General features: G+C 34.8%; 2 protein-coding genes across 3 annotated transcripts in view; both read left to right on the forward strand.

The window, feature by feature from the left end:
- LOC125845341 (putative late blight resistance protein homolog R1A-10) overlaps window positions 1-27767 on the forward strand; it is a 700072-nt gene that overhangs the window by 75800 nt on the left and 596505 nt on the right. The gene's annotated exons all lie outside the window — the stretch shown is intronic.
- On the forward strand, window positions 53-22799 carry LOC125845348 (exocyst complex component EXO70A1-like). Its single transcript, XM_049524845.1, is given in 13 exon segments — window positions 53-256; window positions 10463-10475; window positions 10478-10557; window positions 12093-12298; window positions 13107-13361; window positions 17441-17579; window positions 17651-17863; window positions 19040-19245; window positions 20284-20481; window positions 20561-20660; window positions 21497-21603; window positions 21687-21833; window positions 22378-22799. Coding segments are annotated over 13 exon segments (1971 nt in total). The 5' UTR covers window positions 53-67; the 3' UTR covers window positions 22496-22799.

Below are 27767 nucleotides of genomic sequence, written 5' to 3' on the forward strand. Positions count from 1 at the left end.
TTCTTCTTCTTCTTCTTCTTCTTCTTCAAAAGTAGAACAAAGTCTTCAAGAGAAAAGGGGCAAAAAAATGGGTATTATGCCAAGAAATAGAGGTGGGGAAGGAGGAATAGTAGTTGTTGATATGTTAAGCGAAAGAGCAACAATGATGAGAGAATCAGTACAGAAAAGTCAGTCAATTACAGATAACATGGTTTATCTATTGGGTTCTTTTGACCATCGTCTTTCTGCTCTTGAAACTGCTATGCGTCCCACTCAGGTAAACCCTTTCTGTGATTTTGCTTGTTTCAATTGAAGATCCCATGTTCTTGAATTGGATCTAGTTTGTGCTACTAAGAATATTTGGTGCCAATTCTGATGGAGTGTTGGAATATTAGGAATATCAGGCCCAACTAATGAATTGAACAAAGGGAATTTGGGTTCATTTGTTAAAGGCCCAGCTGATGATAACAATACGTGTACATAGGAATATTCTCTCTTACAAGTTTATTTTAAGTTTGTTAGAACCTAGCCTATAGTATAGGGACACCTGTATAGAATATAGCTGTTTTTCTTCTCATCTACTTGTATAAATGGAATGGAGCACTGATTAATAAAATACACAGAGAAAATTTCCCATAATTCTTCTCATTTACAACATGGTATCAGAGCATTAGGGTTGTTATCCTATTCATTTCTGCTCTTTTCATTTCTTTTGGTAATCTGTTTTGTTTCCATGGGCGATTCACTTCCTTCTGATGGCTCCACCGCACCAACCACCATTGGTACTGCTTCAGCTTCAGCTAAAAGGGTTGTTTTGGACACCTCTCATCCTTTCTTTCTTCATGCCTCAGATTCTCCCGGTATGATCCTTGTTAGCACCATCTTTGATGGTAAAGGTTACGGTGGTTGGCGTAGGGGCATCTTGATAGCCTTATCGGCTAAAAACAAGGTTGGTTTCATTAATGGATCTATCATTCCCCCAAGTATCACTTCTGAATCTCACAGGTCTTGGTCTAGATGCAACAACATGGTTATTTCTTGGCTCTTGAACTCCCTTTCAAAGGAGATTGCTGAAAGTGTCTTATACTCAAAAACAGCAAAACACATCTGGGAGGAGCTTGAGGAAAGGTTTGGCCAAAGCAATGAACCTCTTCTTTATCAACTGCAAAAGGAGATCAGTGAATTAGCTCAAGGAAATTTAGACATTGCTACATACTACACAAAACTAAAGAAACTTTGGGATGAGCTGGACAGCCTTGATATATGCCAAGCTTGCACCTGTGATTGTTCATGTAGAGGTAAGGCTAAAACTCACAAATCTGAACAGGATGGTAGGCTGATTCAATTCCTCATGGGATTGAATGAAGCTTATTTAGGACCTAAGAGCAATTTATTGTTGTTGTCCCCTCTATCGTCAGTGAACTATGCTTATTCTCTGCTAATCAAAGATGAAAAGCAGAGGGAAGTTCAAATTTCACAACATCCAGGTGCTGCTGCTTTTTATGCGTCTAAGCAGCCTTATGTAGGTCAGAACTATGGTGATGTTCCTCCTAACTATACTAGTATACGTGCCCGCGTGTTGCACGAATATTTAAATTAAAAATAAGTAATAAAATTTACTATGTACTTTGTAGTGTATTATTAATACACAATTTAATACTTATATTATTAAAATTAAAATATTATGTTTATAGTTATAATTAGCTACATTTTTGGTTTTTAAATATGTTTTGCTGAAATTTTAATAAATATAATATTAATTTTTTTGTTTATTTTAGTTTGATTAAAAAAACAATTACGTTATGTGTTTTTACATGTTTGATCTATTATTTTTAATTATGGTTAATTGAAATAATAGTATATCCTTGTTAGTAAGTTTTAAAATCTAACTTTCACATGAAATGATTAAATATCAAATTGTAGGCACGATATTCAAATTTTTAAATTTTATCTTTCTATTTTTGTAAAACTCATGTATCGATTACATGATATTTTCTAAAGATCATCTAAATATAGTAATATTTTATTACTAAATAATGTTTACATTTTCAAATCAATTTCACAAAACACATTGAATAGAAAAGTTATATAAAAAGGTTAATCCTATAAGATGTAGTTGTTATTGAAAGAAAAAATCATTAAAAAGAGAGGCAAATCAGTGAGGAAAAAAAGTCATTGTATATGTATTTTTCACAATTTACAATCAAATATAATTTGTAGTTACATTATCAGTTATATTTTTCAAACTTATTAATTTTATTGTCTAACACATATTCTAACAATTGACATATTTTCATAAATCAAGTATAAAGAAGCATGGAATTTTTTAACATACTTTAAATAAAAATTACATATCAAAAAAATATTCATAAGTTTTTGTTCTTTCATATATGAATTTTCAATCAAAAGAATCACAAATTAAAATTGAAATACATAACTAAAGAAAACTAATAAATTTCATCACCCCATAACCAAAAAGAACATTCATCATGTTTTTATCTACATAATCCAACTATTTTATAATGAATCTCCTTCACTAATGGAGGAGTAACATATCTTACTTTGATATTAAAAATAGTCATAAATCATACATTACAAAAATTAAAAACACAACTAATTTTATTTATATTTAACATAAATAGAAAAAATAAGGCCAAACACGATTTTTTTTAAAAAATAAACAAATTTACATTCCTAAATTTTAGGCCTACAAATATTGTAAAATGAAAAAGATAAATATGAACTGTAGAAGAATCCATCGTATATGAGTGCAGTTATTTCAACCACATATTTAAACATAGTTAGTTAATTATTTTTTTTGTTCCTCTTTTGATTTTATCTTCTTCTTTTTCTTTGTTTAAAATTGAAAAATATCCTTTTCCTTTTAAAAGATTTTTAGATTTTAATATTTTTAAAAAAGACTCCATCGTGTGTATGTGGAGTAATTAATTTAGCTATGTATTTAAATATAGTTAGTTAGCATTTTTTTTGTAACTGTTATGATTTTATCTTATTCATTTTTTGTTTAAATTAAAAAGTATCCCTATCTTCTAAAATATTTTTAGTTTTTAGTTTCATATTTAAAATTTATTTTGTTAATTAAATATAAATTATGTGTTAAAAGACTCCATTAGTTATTTTAGCCACATATAATAAATTGATATTTTGAATTCAATATTTTCAAATATTTATGGTAAATCTCAGATGAAAAAAGAGCACTTATCTTTCTCTATTTTTTTTTAAATATTATCTATAAAATATTTATTATTTTTAATGTTACCTTTAAAATATTTAAAATTCAAAATATTTTTACTAGTTTAAAAATTAAAAATATTTATATATTGTTTACGATAAAGTTTATTATTCAAATCATGCATAGTGGCAAGTATGCATGACAATAAGAAATCTTCCTTTGTTATAATTCTTTATGTCATTAACTATGATATTCACACAATATTGAGCAAAAACTATCCATTTGTTATAGGGCCTTACAAATGGAGAGATTTATATAATCATTGATACAACCAAATATCATATTAGGTGCATGAAAGTGAAATGGAACATATCACTTTCATTGTCATAAATATAAATTACCATTAAAATATTTTTTTAATCAATGTCGGTTTTTTAAATAGTTTTATTAATTAGATATAAATTTTGTTTTAAAAGACTTCATCATGAGTGGAGTATTTATTATAGCCACATATTTATAATTAGCTAGTTAATATTTTATTATTCCTTTTTTGATTTTATATTCTTCTTCCTTTTTTTTTGTTTAAAATTAAAAAGTATTTTTTTATCTTTTAAATAGATATATTCAGTTTTAAATATTTCATATTTTAAATTAATAGTTTAATTCAATATAATAATGATTCAATTTTATGATAAATCTCAGATAAAAAAAGAACTTACCTATAAATCCCTTATTGTGGATTCATTTTAATATTCATAAAATATAAAAATAAAAATAAAATATAATAATGATTCAATTTCTATCTCTCGAATATCAACACAATTCATAAGCCATAAATTTTGCTTAAATGAATTATTTTATTGCAAATTGCAATGTTAATGACATATTTTTCCTCCTTTGTAAATCATCTGCAATGAAATGAGGAAAAATACGAAAGAAAGTTCATAAGCCATAAATTATGCTTAAAATGAATTAATTTAATCAATTTGGTTCAATTTTTGATTCAGATAAAATATATCTAAGATCTCCATATACAACATATTTTCTTGATAAAAAAAGAAAACAAAAAAGAAATAAATACTTTAAAAACTGGTCAATATTGTCAATCTTACACTCTTGGCTTGGCAATAAGTAAAATGGAAGTTGATCTTTGAAGATTAGGTTGAACTAAAGTTTCATCATAATGGCCTGAAATGCAGAAATTGACATGATCATCCGGCTCCCAACAAACAATAAGGCTTTGGATTTTTGTTTGAATGTGATTTTTGTTTTACACATTTTTGATGAATTGGTTTTAAAAGGTGTGGATGATGTAGTTTAAGTAGTATTTTTTTTTAAAGATGTGGATTAGAAAGTTTAGACGTTTTTTAAGGGATAAGATTAGTTAATATTTGAAATTCAAATTTGAAATTGATTATTTAATGGATGTGGGTTCTTTTCATTTAAATTTTTTTGGATTGGAAGTTTTTTCTTTATATTATTAACTGAGGTGTGTTATATGGATATAATTTAATATAAAATGAAAAAAAAACACAACCCCATTTAACGTAATCAGATCCACAATTTTAACTTATTTTTATAATTTTTTTTTTGATAATCAGTTTTTAAGTTTTTATTTTTTGATTATTAATTTAAAATAAATTTATAAAAAAATAAAAAAGAAACTACCCCATTAAAAAATAAAAAAAAAACCACTCATTTCACCTACGAATATCCACAATTTTTAACCTTTTTTTTTTTAATAATCAATTTTTAAATAAAAATTTAGTTGGTTACTTCTTCTTCTTTTTTTTGTTATTTTTAAATACAAATTTTAATTTTTTTAAAAAAATTGCTGAATTTTTGTGGTGCTGACACGTGACACTTTTTTCTTCTCCTATTATATATAGATAGATTGCTGGTTCTTCTAACTACGTTACTGGTCCTTCTAACTATGTTGTTGGACCTTCAAAGCAACACTCTAGTGGACATAAATTTACTTCAGATAGGAGAGTTGGGACTGAAGGAAAGAAAAATGTATCTGGCTTATTTTGTTCTTATTGTAAAAGAACAAATCATACTATAGACAATTGTTACAGGTTGATTGGTTTTCCAGCTGACTTCAAGTTTACTAAGTCTAAGAGAATGGAACCTCCAGCTAAGAGCAATACTGCTTATTCAAATGAAGAGGCTGGAAATAGTTCAGGGGACAGACCAATGACTCAGGATCAGTATCATAACCTGTATCAACTTTTACAGTATGTGAAGCTAGGCTCAGATATTCAGAATAACACTGAGGAAGTTGCTACTGCTAATTGTGCTGGTATCACCTCCTTCACCTCACCTAGATCTTACTCTACTGTATCAGTAAATTTAGTTTCTTGGATTTTGGATTCTGGTGCTTCAGAGCATATGACATCTAATTTTGGTCTCTTGTTTGATGTTAAGATGCTTCCTAAACCCATATATGTCGATCTTCCTAACTCTACAAGAGCCCTTGTGTTTAAATCAGGATCTGTTTCTTTATTTCCTGGATACACAATTCATCATGTGCTCTTTGTCCCCTGTTTCAATTATAATCTTCTATCTGTTTATAAATTATGTTTACAATTCAACTCTATTCTCACTTTCTCTGTTTTTGGTGCTATTCTGCAGGGCCCTTCAATGAAGAGGCCACTGGTTCTTGGTAGAGTCACTAGGGGGCTATATCTTCTGCACTCAGCTGGGACCAGTCAGCTCCACTCTACACCTAGTCATTCTTTTCCCGGCAAGCTTTTTAATTCTGTTTGTAATCAAAGTGCTAAGGCACAAGTTTCAGATTCTTCTTTGTTCTTAGGATCAGTTTTTGTTGATGTAAACACTTGGCATTATAGACTTGGTCACATGCCTTTTTCTAATATAAAGTTTATTTGCTCTGTTCCTACTACTTTAGTTTCTTCTCCTTGTGATATTTGTGCAAAGGCAAGACAAACTAAGTTACCTTATGCATCTAGTTCCTCCAAGTCTAAACATATTTTTGATCTCATATATGTTGACACTTGGGGTCCCTACAAAACTCAAACACATGATGGTTTCAAATATTTTCTCACCATTGTAGATGATCATAGTCGAGCTACCTGGACATATCTTTTAAGCACCAAATCTAATGCTTTCACTATATTGAAACATTTTTTAGCTATGACTCAAACTCAATTTCACACTAAAGTCAAAATTCTTAGCAGTGATAATGCTCTCGAATTGGGCAGTAGTAAGGCAGTATCTGATTTCTTCAATTCTGAAGGTATAATCCATCAGACATCTTGTGTTTCCTCTCCACAACAAAATGGTGTGGTGGAGAGAAAGCACAGACATCTGTTAGAAGTTTGTAGGTCTTTGCTTTTCCAATCTAAAGTTCCTACACATTTTTGGGGGGAATGTCTCCTAACAGCAACTTTTTTGATCAACAGATTCCCTACTAGACTTTTAAATATGAAAACTCCTTATGAGCTCTTATTTGGTCATCCACCTAGTTATTCTCTTTTAAGATGTTTTGGCTGTCTTTGTTATGCATCAACTCTGCTTGTGCATATGTCCAAATTAGACCCTAGATCAATCAAATGTGTCTTCTTGGGTTACCCTTTTGGGAAGAAAGGGTACAAGGTTTTAGATCTAACTACAAACAGAATTTTTGTGTCGAGATATGTTGTTTTCCATGAAAACGTCTATCCTTTTTCCTATACTTCTCTTAGTGTCCCTACTTTTCCTTTTACTCAATCTATTCCCGCTTCTACAGATTACTCTCCCACTCCTTCTTCCTCTTTTGATACTTCATCTGATGTACCTGAACTCTCCCCTGCATCTCTTACTACTTCAGATTTATCTTCTCCTCCTCTTGAGCTTCAGCAGGACATGGTGCTCCCAGTAGTTCAGTCACAACATCCATCCATCAGACACTCTTCTAGAGTCCGTCACCCTCCTAAATATCTCAATGATTTTATTTGTAACTCAGTCATTCTCACTGACCTCACTCAGCAGTGTTTTGCTGCTATTGTCTCTCCTCCCTCTCTTTCTTTCTCAGCTCTGTCTTGTACTAATCAGTCTCTTCTAAATTCGGTCTCCTACATCACCGAGACTACCTCATACTCTCAAGCTTGCTTACATCCTGACTGGCAGTTAGCCATGGCAAAGGAATTTGAGGCACTCAAAGCTAACAATACATGGGACATAGTTCAATTACCCGAGGGTAAGAAGGCTTTGCCTTGTAAGTGGGTCTATAAGATCAAATATAAACAAGATGGCACGGTTGAAAGATTCAAGGCACGACTTGTTGTGCGGGGGGATATTCAAAAGGAAGGTGTCGATTTCACAGAAACCTATTCCCCTGTTGTCAAAATGACAACTATTCGTTGTCTTTTGGCTGTGGCAGTGAAAAAGAATTGGCATATTTCACAACTATACGTCAATAATGCCTTCTTACATGGTGATTTGCAGGAAGAGGTCTATATGAAGTTTGGTATGCCAGCACCTAGTCAATCACATGTATGCAAGCTCAAGAAATCTTTATATAGGTTGCACCAAGCTTCCAGGCAATGGTATGCTCGTTTGACTGCAGCTTTGAATTTCAAGGGGTATTCTCATTCTCTTAACGACTATTCTCTTTTCTTTAAGAAAGTTCAAGGTAATGTGTCTATCCTAGCGGTTTATGTTGACGACATTCTACTTACAGGGGATGATCCTTTAGAGCTTGAGTCTCTTAAGTTCTTTCTCAATTCTGAGTTTAAAATCAAGGATTTAGGTGCTGCTCATTATTTCTTAGGCATGGAAATCATCAGAGAGCCTCAGGGTATAATTTTGGGACAAATAAAATTTACGTTGGATTTATTAAATGATTTTGGTTGCACAGACTTGATGCTAGTGTCTTCACCATTGGATCCTGCTACAAGACTCCAACTTGATGAGGGGGAACTTTTGTCAAATCCTACTTTCTATCGTATGTTGCTGGGTAAATTGAACTTTCTCACACATACATGCCCAGACCTCTCCTTTGCGGTTCAACATCTTAGTCAATTTATGCAATCTCCACGACAACCTCACCTTGATGCGGCTGTTCGATGCCTCCGATATCTTCTCATGGACCCTGGTTTAGGTATTTTCATCCCTTCTAATTCTTCCTTTGATCTACTTGCCTTCTGTGATTCTGATTGGGGGCGTTGCCCAGATACTAGACGTTCAATCAGTGGTTATTATATTACTCTTGGTGGTTCACCTGTATCGTGGAAATCAAAGAAACAGTCGTTGGTATCTCTTTCATCAGCTGAAGCTGAGTATCGCTCCATGCGAAGGGTTGTGGCAGAAATCACTTGGTTGGTTCGTTTACTTGCTGATCTTGGTGTTCCTTCTCCTCTACCTGTTCCTCTTCATTCGGATAGCCACGCAGCCATTCACATCGCTAAGAATCCGGTGTTCCACAAACGCACCAAACATGTGGATCTGGATTGTCATTTTGTGCGGCAACAATACCTTTCCGGGCTCATTTCTTTGAATTTTATCCCTTCAACTGCTCAATTGGCTGATGTGTTCACAAAGCCCCTTACTGGGCCAGTTCATCGATCTTTCCTAGACAAGTTGGGGATTGTTTCACCACCCTCCAACTTGAGGGGGGGTGTTGGAATATCAGGAATATCAGGCCCAACTAATGAATTGGACAAAAGGAATTTGGGTTCATTTGTTAAAGGCCAAGCTGATGATAACAATACGTGTACATAGGAATATTCTCTCTTACAAGTTTGTTTTGTTTTAAGTTTGTTAGAACCTAGCCTATAGTATAGGGACACCTGTATAGAATATAACTGTTTTTCTTCTCTTCTACTTGTATAAATGGAATGGAGCACTGATCAATAAAATACACAGAGAAAATTTCCCATAATTCTTCTCATTTACAACATGGAGAAAAATGGAAAGAAAGGAACTTTTTAGTTCAAAGTTTGGATATGTTAGTAGAAAAGAGTTAATATGAGAAAATTGAAAACAAAGTATGATCCACGCTTTTTACTAAGGGGTTTGTGAAATAAAGATTTGAACTTGGAACCTCAAGGTGAATTCTGAACCCTTAAACCACTGAGGTGACCTGTAGTCTTGTGTTTAGGAGATTGATAATCTATGTATGCATAATAAAAATGTAATTTTTTGATGAGGGGCTTCAGGTGAACACCCTCAAGCCCTCTTAGATCCGTTCTTGGTGGTGTTGTTGATTTGTTTGTTTTTGGGGGTGGAGGTGGGGGTTCTATATTTGGGTGGGAACTAAAGTGATTCTTGCTTGATAGGATCTGAATGTTGAAAGAGATGAGATTTGGGTTTGTTTAGCATTTCATGATTTCTATTTTGAGCCAACCGGGCTGATTGAAAGTTCTTACAGCTAACTAATGTTCCTGATGGAGAAAAATGAAAGAAAAGAACTTTTAGTTCAATTTTTTAATATGTTAGTAGAAAAGAATGACTACGAGAAAATTGAAAGCTAAGTGTGAGTTTTGTTGATTTTTCTTCTTTTTTTTTTTTGGAAGAGGGGGTGGGGCTTTATACTTGCCTTGGGAACTAAAGTTATTCTTGGTTGATAGGATCTGAATGTAAAAAGAGATGAAATTTGGTTTTGTTTGTCATTTCATTATTTCCATTTTGAGCCAACCGGGCTGATTGAAAAGAATTTTTTTAGTTCAAATTTTGAATATATTAGTAGAAAAGAATGTGTAAGAGAAATTAAAAACAAAGTGGGACTTCTGTTTTGATTTTTTTTTTTGTGTGCGCGCGGGTGTGTGTGTGTGTGTATACTTGTGTTGGGAACTAAAGTGATTCTTGTTGAAGGATCTGACTGTTGAAAGAGATGAGTTTTGGGTTTGTTTTTCATTTCATGATTTCCATTTTGAGCCAACCGGGCTGATTGAAAGTTCTTACAACTAATTAGCGTTCCTGATGGAGAAAAATGGAAAGTAAAGAACTTTTAGTTCATTTTTTTTAATATGTTAGTAGAAAAGAATGAAGACGAGAAATTGAAAGCAAAGTGCGACTTTTGTTGATTTTTCTTTTTATTTTGGTGAAGAAGCATGGGATTTATACTTACGTTGGGAACTGAAGTGATTCTTGCTTGATAGGATCTGAATGTTGAAAGAGATGAGCTTTGGGTTTGTTTGTCATTTCATGATTTCCATATTGAGCTAACCGGGCTGATTGAAATTCTTACAACTGATTTTGGTTAAGACTTGCTGATTTGTTGCATCGACATTTTTGGTCTTTTCAGTTTTGCCATTTATTGACTGGTACTCAATGTGCTCTTTGTAGATTAGGACTCATGCTATCGGAAGGCTCATGAGAACATCGATAGGACTTTGAAGGCCGCGGATGTTATACTGTCCCAATTTGATCTTTCTCGTTGGGTTTGTTTTAACTTCTGATATGCGTCATTGATTTATGCAACTCTGGTAGAAAAATTTGTTTGGTTTCTGCTAAACATGCCGTGCATTTAGTAGCAGAGTTTTGGTGTTTTATTTGTGATCTGTTGAAGTATTTTGGGATTTTCCAATGAATTGTGCCCTTACAGTGTGGAGATTAATTTGTAAAACCAACTATTCTATCAGATGCTCATAAGTTTGATTCCTATTTGACATTTATATGGAGACGATATGGGTAGTGCCTAATTTTACAATAAATTTCAGATGTCACCAGCAGGATATTATGTATACATATCCAAGAAAAATAGATAGAGTAGTATGAGGCTGAACGCATATCACAATAGTACCCCAATTGACTTGGGATTTTACTGGTAAAAGATGTTATCAATAGAATAGAAAAAATAGTTTAGGATTTTTATGTATGAATAGATGCCTTCAAGATGATTTTTACTGGATATATAGTTGCAGTCCATTGCAATGTAGTTGCAGTGGAGTTGTATGGTGAAATGAAGGATCTAAATGTATTGTTCTCCTTCATGATGTCCTAAAATCACCTCTTTTGCATTTCTGCTGCCTACTAACCAAAAGGTGCACCACATCACCCTCGCCTTCTTGACGTGCACCTCACTTAATATTCTTGGAGGGTTTCTTCTCATTATGTTTCTATTTCCAATTTTCTTTTCTTGTATAAACTATTAGGATTTGTACTCAAAGACAATAGTATGAATTAGTCATTAGTTCTTGTTGCCTATATTTTTTGGAATAGTCAATACTCACTAGTATTTAACCAACCCTACAAGTGCTAAGAAGATAATAATTACAGAAGGAAAAGTGCAAATGCCTTCTCCATACTTGAGTCCAATCTGACAATCCTGAAGGTTTGTCTATCGGAAAAGAAAATTTTTGCTCTTCTAGTAAACTAAGGAGCCCAAGCCCTAGGGATTTTGTCTAGTGGTAAGAGTGCAGTGCGTGATGTATGGGTTAGGTGCACATCACGAGTTCAAACATTGTAGCAAACAAAATTTGGTGGTTATGTGGAGAAGGCTAGAGGACGGGCCCATTATCTACCGAGTTTCAAACTGTTGCGCCACGGTCCTCAAGGATTTCGCGGTTATTAAGAAAGAAGGAAAAGAAAAAGAAAAAGAAAAAGAAAAGAAAAGAAAACTGGAGAGCCCAAATATGAGAGAAGTTGGAAAGCTAAACATATTTAACTACACAAAATATAAAAATCAAGAGCTGCAGAATGAAAAAGGAAAAATGCTTTCTTAGTAGTATATTGCTTTTCCAAGAGCAAATGAGTTTCACTGCAATGTGGCTCCAAATGTTTTTTTTTTCTGTGTGTTAGAAGGTATAGGTTAAACAACCTTATTTGCTGGTTAAAAGGAAAACAGGAAAAAAAGGAAAGAAGATCCACTATCAAAATGTAGTCCTCCTTTGCTAATCTGATGCAAAACTGAGTTAATTTTTGAAATACTCTTTTCAACTTGGAGCTACCGACCTCATGGTTACATCACATGTAGGCGGAGGCTAAAATACTTAAAGGCCCTCACGAGGACCTAGAAAGTTACCTTGAAGCAATTGAACAACTGAGAAACAATATTCGCTTCTTCAACAACAACAAAAGCTTCAAGAGTAGTGATGGAGTGCTCAACAATGCAAATAGTTTACTTGCCAAGGCTATTTCCAAGCTTGAAGATGAGTTTAAGCAGCTTTTATCATCTTACAGGTTCGTTCAAACTCTTACCATTTAAAGTATTTTTTTTTTTAGAGAAAGTAAACCATGCAAATTAATACCCTTTCTCATCAAAACAGAAAAAAATATACCTTTCATGATATTATCTCGATCCCTTGTCGTATTCTTCCACGTATTACTATTATTCTCTTTATTCATAAAAAACTGAATCCTTTTCTGCTTATTTGCAGGGTTAACAATTTTTTATTATTCAAGTATCAATGGTTATAGTTGATTGTAGTGTTCTTATCTTTCATGTAAATTATAGCTGTAGCAATATATGGAAACTAAACGTTCATTTATTCTTTTAAGTTGACCTTTATGCAGGCTGTTATTGAGGATTAATAACGTTTTTGGGTTTGAGATTCAAGCATTTCTTGACTAGCCTTCTAATAAAGATATTTCTGTCTCTTTCATCACCATATTGGGCTATCTGTTCGCAATATTCACCTGTCAATGGGTCTATATACACTGAATATATTTAGCCAATGAAGCTTTGCTCTACTGGTAAAAGTTAAGCCCCAAACACCTCAAAATCATAGGTTGCATTCTCCCTAAAAGTAGTAAGCTGTGTTGTGCATTATAATAAGTTCTAACAGAAGTGTTGGTGGCTATATATATGTTTTGGCCACGCTGTTATTAGTCAGTTGCTTTGCAATAGTTTGTGTTGTACTCCTCTGCTTGCTGAGCAGCAGTGAACTGTGGTTGGCGTTATATTTGTCCATGTGTGTGGTGTTATTCTTTATGCTATTCTTTTGCATTTCAATTGAGCTCTGACTATATCTGAGTACTGCTTTATCAGCAAACCTGTTGAACCAGAACGTCTATTTGAATGCCTTCCAACTTCAATGCGACCATCAACTGGATCACCAGGAGATCAGGACTCTAGCAGTAAGAACCATTTGCCCAGTAGCCATGGTGAGCATAATCATGGAACAGATGATACCGTCTATACACCACCAACTCTTATCCCTCCAAGGATCCCCCCGCTATTGCATGATCTATCCCAACAGATGGTTCAAGCTGGTCATCAACAACAGCTGGTAAAAATATACAGGTAAAATATCTGTTCTTTAACTATACAAGTACTAAACTATGTGGTCCTGAACAATCAGCATTTTGTGTTAGATCCATACTGTAAAGAGCTGAATCCTTTCTTTGTTAAGCCAAAAATGAGGTTATTCGTAACCTCAGGAAATTAAAAGAAACAAATTAAATGAACAAATATGATTGCTTTGATAGTGTCTTACTCCTCATTGTTGTTGATAGGATCCAATATTCTCAAATAGTAGTTGTAGAAATGTGTGATGATCACATCTCATTTAAAAGCTAAAGCTGAATTTGTTAGAGAGATCGAGTATGCTTTTCTTTACATAAATTATGTCTTCAACATAATTCCTCATGTGCTGGGCTGTTACTTTTTCATGGGCCAAGTACATAGAGATTCTTTTGAGTAATTGGTGGCAGTGGGACTCAAATCCAGGATCTTCGCCTGCTGTGATACAAAGTAGAAATATGTGACCATATCATTTAAAAGCTTAAGTTGTTAGAGAGGGAGTACATTTTTATTTACTTAATTATGTTCCAACAGTAATTCAACACTTCTTTTATCAGAAAATATAGTTTTCAGTTAAATCTGACTAAATTAATCTGGAGCTCAGAACTGAACATGTAACAGTTTGGAGTACTTTTTTAATCCCAAAGACTTAAGCTTAGTGTTTTTCAGCTATACATTTATGATTTATCATTCCTAACTCTGTGTGATTTTTAAGTTGTTCCAAACATTAAATGTCCTTGGATATATGTGATGCTGTTCGATCATCCTGTGCTGTTAATCTATCTACTGAAAGAAATAAATCTACTACTGTGGCCTTGTACTTGCTTTTCAAAGGTATCCTATCCCAGCCTGACTGCAACCTGCTGCAGTGGAGCATTAAAATTTTCTCAGTTCTCAGCTGAATGTTCCAAACTCTCGTGTCATCGTTGATGTCACTGTTTACCCATTTAGGGATCCAATGACTCATGGACCACTAGAAAGCATAGTAGAAAAAGAATGACTTCTTGCTGCTCTAGAGATTCCATCATTGGAAACAATTAAATAGCATATATATATATATATATAGGTAGATTCTGGTCACTTTTAAAATCGCGGATGCATTGGCAACAATATATATATATATATAAGTAGATTCTGGTCACTTTTAAAATCGCGGATGCATTGGCAATACTAGCGTCCATGATAAGATATGCACTCCCAAGGGAGTGGGCACCCAACGATAGAACAAGAAAGTGTCCTGGTGTAAGAATGGATATTATTGTTGAGGGCGGTGAAGGAGAGCTTGCATTTGGTGGATCAGAATGAAGAGAGAAGAAAGAAAGAAGAAGGCTTAATATCCGAATTGACTCATCTACTTGCTCTATTTTGTTAAGGCAGCCTCTTAATTTTACGATTTTCCAACTAAACACCTGTATTCTTGAGTTCCTCTCTTGCCTGGACATGGATAACACATCCATTCTATGTAAGATAAAATCATGACATGAGACATCGTTGTTTTCATCAACCTAAACCAAAACAAACCTTAGCTACCCTAAACAGTGCCACTGCTGCCACCACTCCCAGTTTACTCCATTGCCGCTCTCAAACACTTCCTCACACTCTCTTCTCAAAATGACCAAGAAATCCAACAAAAGTCTTCTCCCTTCAATTTTCTTTCCCTAGTCGAAGCTTCATACCTTCACCTCTACTCTATTTCTCTCCTTTTCAGTAACACACCAGCACCACCACTGTTCACCTCATGCAGAGCCCAACACCATGCATCATCACTGACTGAGCTTCAACTCTATATGACTGAGCCTACAGTTAGAGCAAAAATGTCATCATCTATCTTTTCCAACGTATTTGAAGCTAAGAATGTTAAGCCATCAGGTCAAAGTATGTATTTGAAGATTGTCTCTTCTTGACAGATTTCTTCCTCATTTTCCAATAACAAATTCAAGTAGGCTTGACCTTTTTGCACTGCTTTGGGTCTACGAAGCGAAGGAAATGAGTTTGGCCCCCGCTTTTCTTCGACATTGTTTTATTCCTTACCCATTCCGCATGTGTTTTGCACACCATTGGCACTTTGCTCTCCTCTTATTCGTCCCAGGTATATGATCCTGGATATGGGTAATGGGGGATTTGGTCTGTTTCAAACCCAACAAAATAGTTGGTCCAGACACCACGGTTGTTGAAAAAACCAACAAGAAAGATCAGAACTAAAATAGGAACATCTCAATCAAGAAGTCGATTTAAGAAAGCACGGAACTGACCTGATGAGTAGCATTGATTTTAGTTTTCCCCAGATCCGACTCAAATCAATGCTAAATATAGGAAATGAAAAATAGCTTGTGGTTAATACGGCAAAAAGTAACAATGCAAAAGCAGGTAACGTTATAGCTTAAAAAGAATCTAAGAAACCAATAACAAGATACATCTAGATTTCAGAATATGATTAGAATCAGGATAAATAGATAATTTAAAAACATGGATCTGCAGTGTTGTAATTGTCTGACATATCTAATTCTACCATTAATTGAAGAGTCTTGTTCATCTACCCAGCATAAATCTTCTCTAGGGGGAGAGTTCAATGCGTTTATTGTCAAAGATTAGGTAGGAATTGCAAGAAAACTAAAAATATAGTGATAAAGTCAGAGGTAGGTGATTGAGGGTGGGGAAGACTGGCAAATGGATGGGAGATGGAGGGGGGTGACTTGAAAGAGGAGAGAAAGCAGGACGGTGGGGAGAGGAAGTGCAGGGATTTGGAGTTCTTGTTTTCCCCTTTGCTTTTTTGTCTTTTCTTTTAACCTTGCGTTTTCTCTTTTTTCGGGTTTTAGTTTTTTCTGGATCAAGGTCACTACATCCATGCTTTGTGACTTTGCATCTTCTTGATGCTTTCTAATATCATTTAATCTATGTTGCTTGGACTCTTCAAAAATATTATCGGGTGCGTGATGGATCCTTCGAAAGTAGTGCACTTTAGGAGTATCCGACACGGGTGCGGCATCGTTTTTGGAGAGTCCGTGCTCCTTATAAGTGTGATTGGTACACACTTTTCGCTACATTAACTATGTTGATGCCACAAAAGTATGTTCAATGGTATGCGTGTTTTTACTTTTTACCATGTAGAGGTGTTTAGTTCGGAAAAGTTTAAGTAGGTGGACAGACTTTGCAAAAACCATGTAACTTGTATATTAAGCCAAATAAAAAGGGAAGAAAGAAAGAGATGGAACACACAAGGGTGTGTGGTCTAGGGATCAATGAAATGGGTGAAAACTTTAAATCCAGGGTTCAAATCCAATAAAGACAAAAAACACTAGGTGATTTCTTCCCGTCTGCCTAAACCTTGGTGTGTAGAGTTATCCGGTGCCTGTGTTGGTTGGGGAGGTACCAGGTACCTGGTGGAATAAATGGGGTGCTGGCTTGGACACCACCAACATCAATAAAGGAAGACATTAACTGGCAGAAACAACAGAGAGAGAGAGAGAGAGAGAGAGAGGAGAATATTGGACTGTTGGGAAATCTGGTATATGATGTGGTAAGTCTACCTTCTCCCGTTTAAGGGAGCTAAATATAAAACTTAATAGTTTATAAACAATTGCCTTTTAATCTAAATACAAAGACACACACCAAGTAAATATTTTTTGATAACCAAAGATTGTGTAAATAAAATATCAATCAAATCCGAAGCCGAGCCGATCGAACACTAAGTAAATATCTATGCCAATATCTGCAATAGTGATTTGAAAAGTTCCTAGCTGGGGACTGGGTTCCAATGGTGATATTCCAGAAATCACTGTTATGTTTTAGAGATATAGCCTACTCTTGAACCTAGTTCCAACACTCAAACTGGAGCCCCTAGCCGAGAAACAACATGATTCTTTGCAGCAGGTGATGCAGGGTTGAGGTCTCTGTAGTGGGAGTCATATAGTGGGATACCATAGTTAGATTAGTAGAATATACTATTATGAAGATTCTTGTATACATATCACATCAATTTTCTGTTAAAGCTAAATGCTACAGATTCTAAGCTGGCACTTCTTTTAGTTCACCTGTTTCCTCCTTTTCTCATTTGTTCTATTTATAAATTGATGTCATAGGGATGTACGTTTTCCTGTTCTGGAAGAAAGTCTTCGCAAGTTGGGAGTGGAAAAACTTAGTAAAGATGATGTTCAAAAGATGCAGTGGGAAGTTCTCGAATTTAAAATTGGCAATTGGATTCATTATATGAGGATTGCTGTAAGTTTTCTCTAACACCTCATTAAGTTGAAAAATATTTGGCATTTGACTGTCTTATGATAATCAAACAGGTCAAATTGTTATTCGCTGCTGAGCGGAAAGTTTGTGATCAAATGTTTGAAGGATTTGAGCAGATCAAAGATCAATGCTTTGCTGACGTTACTACTGGGAGTGTTGCTATGCTGCTTAGTTTTGGTGATGCGATTGCCAAAAGCAAAAGATCACCTGAGAAGTTGTTTGTGCTTCTAGATATGTATGAAATAATGAGGGAACTTCACTCAGAGGTATGAAACTTTAGTAGCAACAAGCTTTTATTATTGCATTGTAGCAAAGTGGTAAAGGTTGATTTAAAGTTTTCGTTAACCTTTGTTGCTCAAGTTCTCAATCAGGTTGTCTTTAACGTGGTGACTGCTGGTTTAATTAATACTCCCTCTGTCCTAATTTATATGACTTACTTTCCTTTTTAGTCAGTCCCAAAAAGAATGACACATTTCTATATTAAGTAACAATTTAGCTTTAAAGTGGCAATTTTACCCTTAATGAAATGATTTATAGCAACACAAATTTCTATCATTCATTTTAGACCACAACTTTTAAAAGTTTTCCTTTCTTTCTTAAACTCCGTGCTGAGTCAAACTACCTCACATAAAATGGGACGGAGGGAGTATCATTTATAGTATAGGTTAAGAAAGTTGTTAATTCTTAATAGATAATAGACACAGACAGTGCTCTTTAACTGAGGGTGTTAACACGTTACTTGACACATATGAGTTGATTGATTAAGCAAATTTTAACATGATGTGAAAATACGCTCCTGGTTCCTTGACAAGGCAGTAATGGATTTTGATATGGTTGTTCCCGTCTTACTTTATACTTGTAGGCTTAAAAGCTGCCCACTGTCTGACAGATACAATAATCTCAAGTTATGCTATCTGTTAAATTAATATGGTCCAAATGATATTTTGCACGATGTGATACCACATGATGACATGACAATAACAAATGGAACATTGGTACCTACTAGAAAAGTGTGGTGCAAGTGAAGTAAGCACACACTTGGTGACCAACAATCTTTCTTCTGTATTTCTTGTTCTTTGATATAGTAATACTGAATTATGTTCATGTGTTAAACAGTTTGTTCCATATGTATATGTCTGTGTCCGTATATTTATATATCTGCTATATATGAGTGTATATATAATAAGCCCCAGGTGTAAGTATTTAGTTTACATAGTTAGCACTGCTATGGTGCTGTTCTTCACTCTCTGTAGAGTGACATTTGAGCTTATGTTGGCTTAAATAGGCCTCTCTTAGAGGTCTACTGCATTTGTTTTGCATCTAATATCTTTCTATTACATCCCACAATGTTTTAGGAGTATTTTTCATCTTCGTTCACCCTGTAATCTGTTTCCAACTTTCTGGTTTAATTTTCACATACGAATGCTGTGGATTTTATGCAGATTGAATTACTATTTAGAGGTAAATCTTGCAACGAAATCAGGGAATCTGCTTTTGGTTTGTCAAAGCGACTTGCTCAGACAGCCCAAGAAACATTTCGTGACTTTGAAGAAGCTGTGGAGAAAGATGCAACGAAAACTGCCGTCTCAGATGGAACTGTCCATCCCTTGACGAGCTATGTCATTAATTATGTGAAGTTCCTATTTGAGTAAGTTTTCTCAACTAAATGATGTCTTTTACATTTATATACATTGGAAGCTTCTACCTAGTTGATATTACTAGACCATGTTCCTTCACTAGCTTGTGGAACAACTTGTAGTGCACTTTACCTCACTGAATGTGCCGTAATATAAGTTTCTTGGTAAATGGGAGAATAGTGTGAAACTAGTTCAAACTACCATGTCTTGCATTCTGCTTCTCTTTGATTGTTTTGTCTCTGAAGGTGGATGGACAAGATGCTCAATGTAAAATTTCAGGGATGTTCATGGTATCACAAGTAAATGCGTCAGAAAGACAAGTTACAGATGTACTGATCTAGAAGTGTGGTATAGGAATAGTGAACCTAGGTCCTGAGTCATTAAGAAATTTTCAAACACTCAAAGAAGCAGAGTGGAAGAGTCTTTTATCTATGTGAATTTACATGCAAAATTGATCATAAAATATTAAGGAACTTGCAAGTTGCTGCATCACAAGATGGTAAAGCAGTTGTCAGAATCAGAATCAAGGCTTTGGCTTGACGTGAGTTAGCTGGTGCATCAGAGGTGGCAGCCTATGATTATCGTAACTGATTGTCACAATTTACCTATGATTATCCCAACTGATTGTCACAATTTACCTATGATTTATCCCAACTGATTGTCACAATTTACCTATGATTTATCCCAACTGATTGTCACAATTTACCTATGATTATCCCAACTGATTGTCACAATTTACCTATAGGACATGAAAAGATTGTCACAATTTACCTATGATTAACCCTACTGATTGAGATACGAGAGTGTGGAAGGGATTGACCATTTGTCTAGAGTGCAAGAATCAAACATTACTCATGCATTATTTAGTTTTACTCTGGTTTCTGTGGGTAGAGTGGCTATTGTTGCTTCTAGTTAGTTTTAGGCTTTTAGCATCTAGATTTCATTGTGCTTATCTTTAAAAGAAAGGAAGTGCCCGTATGCTGAAGCTTCCTTGTCGGTCTTTGTTGAGTTAATTTTCCCTCATGAGTTGCTTGGTTCCTTTTGTTCAGCTACCAATCAACATTGAAACAACTATTCCAAGAATTTGAAAATGGAGACTCAAATTCTCAACTTGCTACTGTCACAATGCGCATAATGCAGGCTCTTCAAACCAATTTGGATGGGAAATCTAAGCAGTATAAGGATCCATCTCTGACTAACTTGTTCCTTATGAACAATATTCACTACATGGTCAGATCTGTTCGCAGGTTTGTTGCATAGACTGTATATAAGCCACAATAGTATATGTTTGCTTGGAAATTGGTGCTTATAATCTGTTCCTTGTAGGTCTGAAGCCAAGGATTTATTGGGTGATGATTGGGTTCAAAGACACCGGAGAGTTGTACAGCAACATGCTAATCAATATAAAAGAATTGCTTGGGCAAAGGTATCGATTTTCTTGCCTCTCCCTCTCCATTACTTCTTATCTCAAAGAGAAGAAACAAGGAAGAAAATAGACACACTGCAAAATTTATAATGCTATATAAAGATGAAGTTAAGTTGGTGATAATACCATGAGTGAGTAATCTTGGCATGATGATGTGTCAGTATTATCGTCGTGATTTTTCTTGTATTTCCTGCTCCATTTGTGATGTCCAAACTGATCATTTCACTCCATGACTTTGAGTTGCTTTATGTTTTATGTAATTTTATGTGTGGTTAGAACTCAGCTTGTGTAAGCGTGCTTTACATTGCCGGTCCCAAGCATGTATAAACAAGGAGGGTTGTGGTAGGCTAAGTTGTTCGGACTCTTCACTTTCGGTGCTGCACCCGTGTTGACACGACGTGGGTGTGGGATCCCTATCCGATCTGGTCAACAGATTTTGGGTACTTTGACCAAATTTGACGGAGAAATTTTGGACAGATCCAGTGATTTATGTGAAATTGAAGAAAATGAAATATTTTGTATATAGAAATTTCTATGTCACTCCCTTTCTTTGTATCTCCTTCCAGGATTCTCGTCTTGATCAATATTTTCTCCTCAAGTTGTCCACATAATATGTCATAATTCATGTTCTATAACTCTATTTTTAGATGTTTGAATTATTTTTAGCCGAATTCCCGCATCCTTATCCATACTTGGATCAGTATTTCCGTCAAATTACCATGGCTATTTTGATTTGTATTTGCCTTATGGAGTTCTAAAATTGGGCGAAGTTATCTGAAAAGATAGGTTGTGCATAAATTAATGATAAGTCATTAACTCGTTTTACTTTGATATAGATTCAACAATGCCTCTCGATTCAAGGGTCATCATCTGGGGGCAGTAACTCTATGGGTGTAGATGGGCAAAATAGCAGTGGAGTTTCAAGAGCGCTTGTAAAAGAAAGGTCCTTCAATTTCTTTAGCCAAGTTAACTTCATGATCAAGTATCTTCATCCCAGTCCGCTTAGCATTTGGTAAATTTTTACAGGTTGAAAACATTCAATATTCAATTTGAGGATCTTCATCAAAGACAAAGTCAATGGACAGTCCCAGACACCGAGCTACGAGAGTCATTGAGGCTTGCAGTCGCTGAAGTCTTACTGGCTGCATACAGATCTTTCATCAAGCGCTTCGGGTATGATATATTTACTGATTATGTTTGTATTTCTCTTTTCGCACAATGGTTTTGCCAGAAATCTTAACATGGAATCACAACAAAATTATCAATCAGTTGACAGTTAACAAACTTCATATATGTAATAAATAGCATCCAATATAGGCATAATACATAAACAAACACTCAAACTAAGCTTGGTCTCAACTGACAAATAAACACTCCAACTTCGAGTATGCAAATCTAGGTACTTCAGCTCGTCTCCATCGTGTTGTCAGGTGAACACTCCAACTTACAAAATGATCATCTAGGCACCACCAAAATTTATGTCATTTTCAGATTGGGTATCCACATGACACAATGGGGTCGAGTTGGAGTGTTTAGTTGCTAAAATTAAACCAAGTTGAGGTGTCTAGATGTGCATTCTCAAAGTTGATCGAAGTGTTTACTTGCCATCTGGGATCAAGTTTAATGTTTGTTTATGTATTATGCCGATATAACATTGCTTCAAACTTCATATTAAGCCTTTTTCTTGTATGATAATTCAATTTATTTTCTGGAATAGGCCCATGGTTGAGAGCGGTAAGAATGCCCAAAAGTATATCAGGTACTCGGCTGAAGATCTTGAACGTATGCTTGGTGAATTTTTCGAGGGCAAGACGTTGAATGAGCCAAAACGATGAACCTCTGACTAAAAAAGCTAGCTGCATTCCACACTTTTTCTGTGCTGATACACGACGTAGTTCTTTTGCCAATGTTGATGGCTTTGTAAAAGTTTATCATGTGTAGGGTCTGCAGGTTGCAACAAAAGTTTGAGGAAATAAAAAGTGACAAAAGTATATAGGATATGAGAACAGTAAAATGTAGTGCTTTCTTTAATTTTTTCTTATAGTTCAAGTATTTAACAGGACATGTTAAGTTTGTATAGAAAAATATCATTCTTTTTCCATCGTATACACATTTTATGTCTTATTGAGGACAAAGAATAAAATTATCATAGCGTTCGTTACATGTATCATCTGCATACACTTGTGTCATCACCAACATACCTTTTGAATCAAGTAATACGAGTTAGAATTCAGTCGAATGCAATAACTTGTCAAAAAACAAAAAGAAATTAAAGGAACATTAATTTTGAAAAGCAAATAGCAATTGTAGATGCATACATATCACAAATGCAAGCAATGAGAAAAATAGAACAACGGAAAGATACACTAAAGTCTTCTAAAGTTTTCTATTGAATAGTTTAGTGAATAAAATAGTCAATTTACCTTTCTTTTATGGGAAAATACACAAGTATCCCCGAACCTATGCCCAAAATTCTTAAGACACACCTAACCTTTACTAAGGTCATATTACCCCCCGAACTTATTTTTTAATTAATTTTCTACCCCTTTTCGGCCTACGTGGCACTATCCTTGAAAAAATTGTCAACACGCGTTGGGCCCACAAGATAGTGCCACGTAGGCCGAAAAAGGGTTGAAAATTATATATAAAATAAGTTCGGGGGGTAATAGGACCTTAGTAAAGGTTAGATGTATCTCAGGGATTTTGGGCATAGGCTGGGGGTACTTATGCATTTTCCCTTCTTTTATAATACTAAAATTGAGAAATTATGGTTAATGGAAGTAAAACTTACCATGTCATAATTAATTAAGTTACCGATTATATGTATTAGAGAAGGATTTATTTTGTCCAAACTTTTAAAATGAGCTTATTATGAAAATTATTTTTCTAAAAGAAAATACTTTTGGTAAGAAACAATTAGTGTTTGACCAATAAATTTTAAAAGAATTTTTGATCCCTTTGTTCTTTTCTTCCAATCATCTATTTGTGCTTTTATTTAGCTTTAGTTTGGTTGGGGGATGATAAGTGCTAATGCTCCTAGATGTTTTGATGATCTCCTCACAAGTGCAGTGACCTGGTCCTCTGCAGAGTATGAATACTCGTCCAGCTGTCAAAGTGCGGTACAACTGTAAAAGCTGTCTGCGTCAGAAAGTTGGTGAAGCTGCAGAGTACTTCACCAATCAGAAGCAAGGAGGTTGCTTGTACGTTTGGTAATAACTTTTCATGGTACATATCAAACATGAGACAACAATATTCATTCATTCATTCAAAGAGAGAAAAATTTCAAGCTTCAAGAACAGCAAGGGATCTGATTGATTGCTTCAAGAGCTTTTTGTACCAGCTGTTATTTTGTTTGCTTGTAATAGTTCTGATATTGTAAGATCCGCTTCACTTGTGAAAGAAACGTTCCAAACTTGTTTGAATCATTGTAAGAACTAGGTTAAGGGTAACTTAGGTTCTTACTCTAAAAGGTCTATATTAATCGGTTATGATTAGTATAGTGGGCGGTGTTGTATCTGCTCTAGCTCATCTAAGTAATAGGAGGTATTGCTTAGGGTTGGGATTAGTAGGCTAATCTCGGTTTGTAAACTTGCTTTTACTTTTGCTTGGAGAAGATTAGTGAAAGAAGTTTGAAAAGTCCTGGCAGGCCAGGTCGTGGTTTTACTCCCTTGAGCAAGGAGGTTTCCACGTAAAATTGTTGTGCAATCTTTACTTTCAGCACTTTGTTTATTTTCTGTTAGTTTAACTGTGCTGAAGACCTGGTCCCATAGAAAACGTGGACGCATACATTCCAACAGGGGAAAAATGTGTTTCTAATGGAATTTAAGCCTATCTCAACCTTGTGGATAAGAGTTGGTTTCTTGTTTCAAGTAAGACTGTGGGGATGGTTAATCTTCAACCTACGTGTTTTTTGTTGTACAAAATTCTAGACGATATTATTAACTTAAGTAACTCAATACGTCTTGACATTTTATGATAATATATTGGCATAATACATAAATGTCCCCTTTAACTTGACTTCATTGCACATTTATACCCTCCAATTTTTTGGTGTGCACAAGTAGACACTTAAACTTGTATAAAGTTGAATAAGTAGACACATGAGTCCTATGTGACATAATACACATAGGACACCACATAGGACATAGATTGACATGTACGATGCCATGTAAGATGTGTGTGTCTATTTGTTTAATTTTATACAAATTCAAGTGTCTACTTGTGCACATTCAAAGTTGAAAGACATAAATGTAAAATGAGGTCAAGTTAAATGTCTTGAAATTTTGTAGTGGAAGTTTATTATATTCGTCCAACTTGACACATGATGTCTTCATTATTCAATGTAAATTATTCTATTTTACAACAGGGTTCAATGTCTCTGACAAGTTGGAATCCAATGTATATGAATCAGAAATCTGAACGACCAATGTTTGAAAATTCTTTAGGAAAACAACAAGAGTTTCTTTATTTTTCATTAGAAGTTTATTATATTAATACAACTTGACATATTATTATGTCTTTATTTTTCATTTCTTTTTTCTCACTTTGACTTGGTCAATCCACAGTTTTACATCCATGAACCACAAGTAGTGTGGTTGTGATGTAGATGTTAAATAGAAAATTGTCCAAATTCATGTAAATTATCTCAGGCAGAGACATTAAATCTGCGAGGCTCTTATAATCTTTTAGTAATACCAGCAAATTGCAATAATTGTTAAGAGAAATGGCTTATGCTGCTCTTTCTTCACTTATGTATACATTGGAACAACTCTTCAAACCTAATCAATATTTCGTTTGTCCAAGCTATACACAACAACATGTTCAATCTCTCTATCAAAATCTTTCTGCTCTGCAACTTTTCCTTGACAATACTACCACAAAGGATATTGAAACTCTTAAGGTATGTAATTAATTCACTAGTATATATAGTTATTAAAATCTTACTGATCTTATATATATATTTTTTTAACAATAACTAATTTATCGAGTTTCAATTTCAAGGTTGTAGAAAAGAGGATCAGAAATGTAGTATACGAAGCAGAAGAGAAAGTTGATTCAAGCCTAAGATATATCATCATTCTGCTAGCAGATCTCACAGAGATGAGAGAAGAGACTTGTAAATTCTTTGAGGAAGAATTGGTAAAAGTGGAAAAAGATGTTGATTCTCTCAGGAAAGAGGTGGTGCAGATCGAGTCTAACGAGCATGGAAGCAAATCTGCAGAATTAGAAACAACTCCCTCCTCACCAGAAAAAAGGATAATTGAGGAAAATACTATTGTTGGGATGGAGGATGACTTCAACATCATACTTGATCGCCTCACTGCCCAAATAGACGAGTTAACTGTTATACCAATTTTTGGTATGGGCGGTATTGGTAAGACAACTCTTGCCAGAAAAGCTTATAATGATTCATATATTCGTTCTTGATTTGATAAACATGCATGGGTCACCATCTCCGAAAAATTCAATCAGAGACATGCTTCTTGAAGTTGCCTCTGCAATTACCGGAAGCAATCAAGAAAGGAGCGATGATCAACTAATGGAGATTGTGTATAGAGGTCTGAAAGGCAGGAGATTCCAAATTGTCATAGATGATATTTGGAGTACTGAGGCATGGGACCAAATGCAAAGAATTTTTCCAAATGATGACAATAAAAGCCGAATTCTATTAACTACTCGGCTCAAGTATGTTGCTGATTATGTCAACTGCCCTGATTTTCCACCTCATAGTAAGTCTTTTCTAAGTCTAGAAGATAGTTGGAATCTATTCACTGAGAAAATATTCAAAAAAGATCCATGTCCTCCTCTGCTAGAAGAAACAGGGAAGCATATTGTACAACAATGTCAAGGGTTACCTCTCTCGGTTGTTGTCGTTGCTGGACTTCTTGGAAAAATGGACCCAACACTTGATAATTGGAAGAAGGTTATGGAAAATCTGAACTCATTCTTTGGTACGGTGTCCGAACGGTGCCAATCAATTCTTTCTCTGAGCTACAGTTACTTGCCCCAATATTTAAAGGCTTGTTTTCTCTATGTTGGAGGTTTTCCAGAAGACAGAGAGATTAATGTTTCCAAGTTGATTAGGCTATGGATTACTGAGCAATTTGTAAAGGCAAGAAACAATGAAAGGTTAGAAGTAGTGGCAGAGGAGTATCTAGAAGAGTTAATTGATAGAAGTCTGATTTTGACTGGTAAACAAAGGGCTAATGGAAGGATAGAAACTTGCAAAATTCATGATCTTTTTTTGCCAACTATGCCTAAGTGAAGTTCATACTGAAAATATTGTGTATTACAGGAATGGGAATGTTCTCATGTCCTTATTAGAAGTCATACATGATCAGCGGCGAGTGATTGATCTGCGTAAACATGAAGAGAAGCAAGTTTATATCAATGATATAACAAGTATAATTCGTACCTTTATTTCAATGCAATCTCTTGATTTAGATTCTCCAGATGTGATTTGCTCTATTGTTTCACAGTTCAAGTTGCTTAAGGTGTTGGACGTGTTATCAGTTTGGTACGATTTCTCTAGTGTAATACCTGAGCTTGTACATTTGAGATATGTTGCTGCAAGAATTGAGGGAGGTCTTTCACTAGCCAAATCGAGAAATCTACAGACCATAGTTCTTGTAGGTTTTGAACAGACAGAGTTGGTCCACCCATTAGATATCTGGAGAATGACAGAGATAAGACATTTGGATATTGAATGGCCACTATACATATCAAATCCTCTTGAGGCAGAAAATAATAGTATTGGAGAACAACCTTTGTTTCTCAATAACTTGCACACACTTACTCTCCAGTTCTCTCCTTTTTCTGCGGAAATCATAAGAAGAACTCCCAATCTAAAAAAGCTAAAGATGTGCGAAATTTCTGACTATCCTTCTATTCCTGATTCTCTAATTCTTCTAGAGGAGCTGGAGACACTAAAGATAGAGGTGAACTCCATTGACCCGTCGATTTTCGCTGGGGATGTTTTCCCTCCTAATCTCAAGAAGTTGACATTATCAAATACTAAAATACCATGGGAAGTTATGAATTTGCTGTCTAATTTACCCAATCTTGAGGTGCTAAAGGGGTATTATGCATTTTCTGGAACAGATTGGA

This window comes from Solanum stenotomum, chromosome 11, assembly GCF_019186545.1.
Source record: "Solanum stenotomum isolate F172 chromosome 11, ASM1918654v1, whole genome shotgun sequence".
NCBI lineage: Eukaryota > Viridiplantae > Streptophyta > Magnoliopsida > Solanales > Solanaceae > Solanum > Solanum stenotomum.